The sequence below is a fragment of the Colobus angolensis genome, unplaced genomic scaffold (genome assembly GCF_000951035.1).
Source record: "Colobus angolensis palliatus isolate OR3802 unplaced genomic scaffold, Cang.pa_1.0 Scaffold15, whole genome shotgun sequence".
Taxonomy (NCBI): domain Eukaryota; kingdom Metazoa; phylum Chordata; class Mammalia; order Primates; family Cercopithecidae; genus Colobus; species Colobus angolensis.
In genome coordinates, this window is record NW_012114599.1 from 10,720,482 (window position 1) to 10,728,201 (window position 7,720).

A 7,720-nucleotide genomic window follows, 5' to 3' on the forward strand; every position below is an offset into this window, starting at 1 on the left:
CGGGGCGGGGCCGGGCCGCGTCCCGCCCCACGCTTCGGTGTATCCTACCACGCATCTCTGTGTTCGGGAGGGTCACTTCGCATTATTTAGAATGTTAAGAACTTTGTCAAAAGTCTAGTTTTTCAGGGATTTGCGGACTTTCACCAGTTTTAGGACTAAGTTCAATCTTGGATAGAGGGCATTTAATGTGCTTTACCCAATCTTGAGGATGACCCGTTTTAAGGCAAATAATTGATTGAAACTTGGGCCAGGTTTTGCATAATGTGCATTCTTCTATTTGCGTTTTTAAACAGAAACCAAGGTGTATGTTGGTAACCTGGGAACTGGCGCTGGCAAAGGAGAGTTAGAAAGGGCTTTCAGTTATTATGGTCCTTTAAGAACTGTATGGATTGCGAGAAATCCTCCAGGATTTGCCTTTGTGGAATTCGAAGATCCTAGAGATGCAGAAGATGCAGTACGAGGACTGGATGGAAAGTAAGTAAGATGTTATGAAACTTCTGTTCATTAAAATATACTGTGGCTAGATAATAAACTTAGTGCTAAGCTTGGATTCTGAAGTCTGGAAGAGACCTTAAATAGCTGGTCAGAGTGTTACTTGCTAAAGGCACACGAAGGTTAAAGAAGATAGCGTAGATGGAGTTAGGGCTTAGTAAAGACCGCCAAAGTTTGTGAGGGGGAAGGAGTGGTTGGAAAGAGTTCTTAAATCTAGAAGTCCTGAATATATTTTTAATTTTAGAATTTTGTTAATTTACTTTTATTAGAGTGATTTGTGGCTCCCGAGTGAGGGTTGAACTATCGACAGGCATGCCTCGGAGATCACGTTTTGATAGACCACCTGCCCGACGTCCCTTTGATCCAAATGATAGATGCTATGAGTGTGGCGAAAAGGGACATTATGCCTATGATTGTCATCGTTACAGCCGGCGAAGAAGAAGCAGGTATTTATTTTAATAAAGGAATGGTTGGTATTCTAGTTAATCAAGTAATTCTTTTATTAGCAAGGCAGAAACTAGTGTTTTTCTATAAACTTGAATGTTAATTGTACAGGTGTATTTTACAATTTTTGTTTAATTAAAAAAATGTTACTATATTAATAATCAACCTGGTCAAAACCTTTCAGGTTTCTTCGTTTGAGTCAGTCGCCTTGATTCAGAATGTCACGAGCCTTATGATATCATGCTGAGGCGCCTTGCAAATCCGACAATTAAGATCCTCCTAGACCTTGAGGTGATCAGCATAAGAGGCCAGATCCCCTCGAGTCATCTACACCTAGCTTCACCTTATTCTTTAAAGGGCAGAAAATTTGAGACGGTGATCGCCGTAACAGTAAATTTGGCTTACAATTGGGGCCCCCCTCCGGTTTAGAAAGAGGAACACCAGATTGACCACATTCCCAACTAGAAAAATCTTCTTGCGTCAATCAAGCCTCACCTGGCTCATTTGGCTGTCAGTTTGATCGTCGTTAGATTGAAGAAAACATCTAGATGCAGCGATCGGCTATAGATACTTCTAGATCGTCTAGATCTACTAGACCATGGGCCAAAGAGGGTCGACCTGCAAACTTGCAAGGTTTATTTTAAATACACATTACAGTGTTTTATATTATGTAATTCTAAGTTGTAATTCAGCTTTTAACAAATCTTTTTTTTAGGTAGTAAAAAAAAAAAAAAAAAATACTCAACAACTAATAGGCCCAGAGTTTATTTCCAAATGAGACACTAAATTTAAATAGTTTTGAGATTTGATTTCAGCAGAGGCACACAAACTCTTAAAAACGAGTTATTGTCTGACATTTTGTTTTTTCTCTAACTTGAAAAATAGGTCACGGTCTAGATCACATTCTCGATCCAGAGGAAGGCGATACTCTCGCTCACGCAGCAGGAGCAGGGGACGGAGGTGAGATCTTGTTTAATTGAAGTCTTTCTGTATTATTATTAAATTCACTGATAGTCCAATATAGAAATAAAAAGCTCACTATTTTTTTGGAGACAGGGTCTTGCTCTGTCACCCAGGCTAGAGTACAGTGGCATAATCACGACTCACTGCAGCCTTGACCTCTTGGGTTTAAGCAGTCCTCCTGCCTCAGCCTCCTGAGCAACTGGGATTGTAGGCACTGCCACCATACCCAGCTAGTTTTTCTTTTTGTAGAAATGGTCTTGCACTGTTTCCCAGGCTGGTCTCAAGCTCCTAGGCTTGAGACCAGTGCTGGGATTACAGGCATAAGCCATTGCACCGTTCCCCAATTGAAGTCTTAACAAGCCAAAAAAAAAAAAATGTGGAGATGGACTTAAAGTTCTTTATTTTAGGTCAAGGTCAGCATCTCCTCGACGATCAAGATCTATCTCTCTTCGTAGATCAAGATCAGCTTCACTCAGAAGATCTAGGTCTGGTTCTATAAAAGGATCGAGGTATTTCCAGTATGTAACACTTTCTTTTCTTATTTGTGTTTGGGTTGTTCACATCTTAACAGCAGTAGAGTGTCTTAAGGACATAATTCAAATGTATTGTTTCAGGGAATATTTGAGATGTAAAAGTTTGGAATTTATATGTAACTTGTAACGTAAATATTAATCTAGTTTTACAGATGAAGAAAAGGGCTACTACAGATTTTAAGGCTTGCTAGAGAGGCCATGGTGGTAGAGAAGGGTCCAAAGCAACACAGTTCTAGTGAACACTCTGGGTAGGCATATTGCTATAAACTTGTGGCTTCAGATTAGATGATACTAGCTCTGAAAGATGGTAATTGATTTTCCCGACAAAAAGGCCTGTTAGAAGCAGGAAAAGAGATTAGAAGCAAGTAGAAACATTTCTCATTTTTTGAATGATGGGGTTGATTGGAGACACTGGAAAGTTGGGGCAGTAGTGTGTACACACAAATGAATGTGGATTATTATTATTTTTTTTTAAACAGAGACCTGAAAAAACAAACTTAAGAACCAGAGCTTTACTGTTTGTAGAAGGCCTTAAAAGGAGATAGAGTGGAAAAAATTGTAAAATAAGTATTGTAATATGTAATTAATAATATTCCAATATTGTGAGACGGAGTCTCGCTCTGTCACCCAGGCTGGAGTGCAGTGGTGCAATCTCTGCTCACTGCAAGCTCCACCTCCCGGGTTCACACCATTTTCCTGCCTCAGCCTCCCTGGTAGCTGGGACTACAGGTGCACCCACCACCACGCCCAGCTAATTTTTTGTATTTTTAGTAGAGACGGGGTTTCACCGTGTTAGCCAGGGTGGTCTTGATCTCCTGACTTGTGATCTGTCCGCCTCAGCCTCCCAAAGTGCTGGGATTACAGGCTTGAGCTACCATGCCTGACCCAACAATATTATCTATCAATGATAAAACAGTGGTACAGAATGCTATTGGGAGTTAAATTGCTGTTTAATAGCACAAAACCTTTAAATGCAGGAACTCTGAATCTTGTGATCTATTTGAGAAAGCTATGGACTATCTCATTAGATATATTTAAAAGATAGATATGTCCAATTTGGTTTGTCTGACAAATTGATGGCTCTCAAACATAACGATCCAGGAATATAAAGCCTTACTAAGTGGTGGCTTTCTTTTCGTCTGGCCTTATCACCTGAATTAGTCTCAGTTCAGGGGTCTGGTTATTTTCTTTTATCTTTCTTTCTTTCTTTTCTTTTTTTTTTGAGATAGAGTATCCCTGTGTTGCCCAGGCTGGAGTGCAGGGGCGCGATCTCGGCTTACTGCAAGCTCCGCCTCCTGGGTTCATGCCATTCTCCTGCCTCAGCCTCCCCAGCAGCTGGGACTACAGGTGCCCACCACCACACCCAGCTAATTTTTGTATTTTTAGTAGAGACGGGGTTTCACCATGTTAGCCAGGATGGTCTCCATTTCCTGACCTTGTGATCCACCCGCCTTGGCCTCCCCGAGTGCTGGGATTACAGGCGTGAACCACCACACCAGCCGGGGTCTGGTTATTTTCATCCTGCCTTAGCCTCCTGAGTAGCTGGGACTACCATTGTGCACCACAGTGCCCAGCTGAGGAATCTGTGCCTTAAGTGAGGTTAGTTTTGCTTCCTTCATACCAGTCTTATCAAATGAAAACCATGTGTTTCCCTTGGATATTACACAGTGTTTGAGATTGTTATTCCTGTACAGGAACTGTAACCAGCTGAGTGATAGAAACAAGTAATTAAAATGGTGGTTCCTTATGTCTCATAACAGTTTGTTTGAAAGTGTTAGAATAAGGCAAGTGTTGTATCTTGCTTAGTCTTAGCTTCTCTACGCCTAACCTACCTAATACAGTGTTGAGTAGTTGTTTAAGGAAATTCCTTAGGATAATTGATACAATTGTGTTTTTCACTTTTTTATTAAGATCCCCGTCGAGGTCAAGATCAAGATCCAGGTCTATTTCAAGACCAAGAAGCAGGTAGGGTAAAAATTTGATTATGCTCTTCTAGTTATATGGCACCAATATCCAAAGAGTTCAAAGTGTTTTTTAATTGTTGAAATTTTAAGTGTTAACTCTAAACTTAGTTGTTAGTGGGAACGCAGTACCTTATTTGTGTATGTCCTATTTATTACTGACTGACTTTCCCTGAACAAGGGAATGTAAAACTAGTGAGAAAGAAGTTTGTGACTTTGGGGATTATGTTAAAGAGGCCCTTGTTAGAACTGATAGGTGCATGGAGAAGCATCCTGAAATTAATATGCAATGTAAAAGATTAATCATGATATAGTAATTGATTCATTTTTTTGAAAAACAGTTGTTGGAAGATTGGCCTTTGTTAGCAACAACTGGTAGGATGTTTTTCAGTTTAAGTGCAGTCTGACATTTTAAGCTTAGGACCTTTGGGGGTTTGTTTTACGGTATTGGTGACTACAAGAAAGGGATTGGTTAGTACTCTTTCTTTAATAGAATTTCTCATGTTTTGACAGCCGATCAAAGTCCAGATCTCCATCTCCAAAAAGAAGGTAAGCTAAATGTTTTGTTGCCAGATCTTGCCTGTCAAGTGTGGCCTCTGCAGAATTTGTTTGCTTACTGCTTTGCAGTCTTTGAGCTCTTTGGAGAATTGGTGCTATATAGATTAAAATACTATGCTAAGTTTCTGAAATTACTGCTTTTCTTGATTCAAGAACATTAGTTTATACTTTAGCTGGGAATATTTAGTCATAAAGTGTTAGTGTGATTATTAAGATGTGATTGGTCCTGTGAGTACTTGGTAGAAATTTTGCTAAGAAACATGCCTTTTCCCCACTAGTAAGAGATTCAAAGTGAGGAGAAAAGTCTTGCAAATATGTTACCTGCATAGTGCTAATGACCAGAAAACTTCAAATAGTTGTCATATTTAACTGCAAGTTGACCTTCCAATTTTGACAAGGAAGATAGCCTAATTTTTTTTTTTTTTTTCTCCGAGACGGAGTTTCCACTCCGTCACCCAGGCTGGAGTGCAGTGGTGCAATCTTGGCTCACTGCAGCCTCCGCTTCCTGGGTTTAAGCGATTATCCTGCCTCAGCTTCCTGAGCAGTTGGGATTACAGGCCCACCACCATGCCTGGCTAATTTTTTGTATTTTTAGTAGAGATGGAGTTTCACCATGTTTGGCCAGGTTGGTCTCGAACTCCTGACCTCAGGTGATCCACCTGCCTCGGCCTCCCAGTGTTGGGAGTACAGGTGCGAGCCACCGTGCCCGGCCAGGGTAGCCTAATCTTAAGCCAGGGACAGAAGATGAATATGTAAGTCTCATGTCATTTTTAGGTCTTCGCTATAGGAAATTAGTACCTTAGGCTACCTTTGAATTTATTGAAAGTTAGTACCTGTACATGAGAGTTTGAATTGACACTAATTGGATCCAAACCTAATGTTTTTCTTTTTAGTCGTTCCCCATCAGGAAGTCCTCGCAGAAGTGCAAGTCCTGAAAGAATGGACTGAAGCTCTCAAGTTCACCCTTTAGGGAAAAGTTATTTTGTTTACATTATTATAAGGGATTTGTGATGTCTGTAAAGTGTAACCTAGGAAAGATAATTCAACCATCTAATCAAAATGGATCTGGATTACTACTCTGTAAATTCACAGCAGTAAGATAATATAAATTTTTGTTGAATGTATTAACATCCTATGGTCTGAAAATGTGGGTTTTTATTTGGCACATTTAAATAAAATGTTTCTAACTAGATTTTTGATTTGTGTTCAATATTAACACTTCTCAATTTGATGAATTTCAGAGTCAGACATTATAATTGTTAACCTTATTCATACAGACGTACATTCAGAATTGAAAGGTGTTGGTTAAGTCTTGAACATCACTAACTGTTCTATACATAAAACTTGGCCAGGATCTTAAGGGACTTTGAAAATTCAATTTTACCCTTGTAGCTTTGGGTAAGATGACCTTGAGTCCCCTATAATATAGCATGAATGCATCATGACAGATCCTTAAGTTAGCTAATCCGTTTGAAGTTGGTATTAGTAGGTATTGTCAAACTAAGGATCAGTGGTCAGGCTAGTGGGACCACTGATCTGTCTGTAAATGAGCATGACAGGAACTAAGCAAAAGTGATTTAAATGTATGACAAATAGGGAGAAACTGATTTCTGGATGATCTTTGTACTAATTGCAGCTTTCAGGCTACTACTAGGTGGCATAGTGTCAGTTAGAACTCCCCAACATAGGGGGAATTCTACTCAATGGTCTTCGTTTCTTTGCTTTCTACATTAGTTATAACCAGTTTTATACCAAAAAAATGCATGTTTGAGGAATTGTCTGAAATAGGGACAAAACACCATGTAAACCAGCTTTGCAAAATTTTCCAGCCCAGATACTACTACTATATTCAAATGGATTGTCTTATTCTGAGCAAAGACCTGGTAATCTTAAAGCTAGGTTTTGCAGTTCCTAACCATCAACATTCTTCTATTTTGCCAGGCTGGTGCAAAGTAATTCAAGATGTCAATCAGAAATGTCAATGAGACTAAAGTGGTTTTGTAAATCTCAGCTATATTTAGCAACACTCCATGTAGCTAATTTTTTTTTTTTTTGGTAGCGTCTGGTAGACCTTAGAATGTTATAGCCAGTAGGTTCTTTATTCAGATTTTAAATATATTAAGAATAGTAGGGCAGTAACAGTTACTTTTGAGAGTTTTCTGGTCAAGCTTTTACCAGGCATTCTCTAGCCTTGGTACAAAAAAAAAAAAAAAAAACCCCTGCTGGTTGCACAGATACCTAGGCTTGTCCATTTTATGCATTTCAGCAAAGTCATTGGATACCATTGCAACTTGGGAATACTGGTCTGCATCAAGTGTATTTGGTAGTTTGATCGCTAGTATGTTGGAAGTTATTTGGATTTTTTGTTTTTGGAATTTTGACAACTGGCTGAATTATGGTTGGTATAAAGTATGTGTATAATTGGCAGGCTTATTTATCTGTTGCACTTGGTTAGCTTTAATTGTTCTGTATTATATAAAGATAAGTTTACTCAACAATAAATCTGCAGAGATTGAACAAATAATCCTGATACTTAATTTTTGGAAGTGGGAGCTCTCAGCCAAAAGTAGGAGGCATTAATCCTGTAGCTTTAGGATGGGCAGCTAGCAGCGTCCCAGAAATGAGTATTGAAAGGCTAAAAGGTATGGAGGAGGGGTAGGGGCAAAAATGGTTTTAAACAAATTCTACCCTTGTGGGGAAAAGGGCTGTCTGGGCCCTCTTACATCACGTGCAACTTGGCACCCCTGTTACTGATGTCAAAATAAGCTT

The 7,720-nt window shown here is 39.4% G+C and overlaps 1 protein-coding gene across 5 annotated transcripts in view; it reads left to right on the plus strand.

Moving 5' to 3' along the window:
- SRSF7 (serine/arginine-rich splicing factor 7) overlaps positions 1 to 7,475 on the plus strand; it is an 8,486-nt gene extending 1,011 nt beyond the window's left edge. Inside the window, exons 2-8 of one of the 5 annotated variants that reach the window (XM_011935942.1) lie at positions 294 to 474; positions 762 to 938; positions 1,822 to 1,896; positions 2,307 to 2,417; positions 4,344 to 4,397; positions 4,907 to 4,942; positions 5,845 to 7,475. In XM_011935942.1, coding sequence (XP_011791332.1) covers positions 294 to 474; positions 762 to 938; positions 1,822 to 1,896; positions 2,307 to 2,417; positions 4,344 to 4,397; positions 4,907 to 4,942; positions 5,845 to 5,899 — 689 coding nt within the window. In that variant the 3' untranslated portion in view covers positions 5,900 to 7,475. The remainder of the gene's footprint in view (positions 1 to 293; positions 475 to 761; positions 939 to 1,821; positions 1,897 to 2,306; positions 2,418 to 4,343; positions 4,398 to 4,906; positions 4,943 to 5,844) is intronic. The other 4 variants (XM_011935943.1, XM_011935946.1, XM_011935944.1 and 1 more) reach the window with 4 other exon arrangements.
- The last annotated feature ends 245 nt before the right edge of the window (positions 7,476 to 7,720 follow it).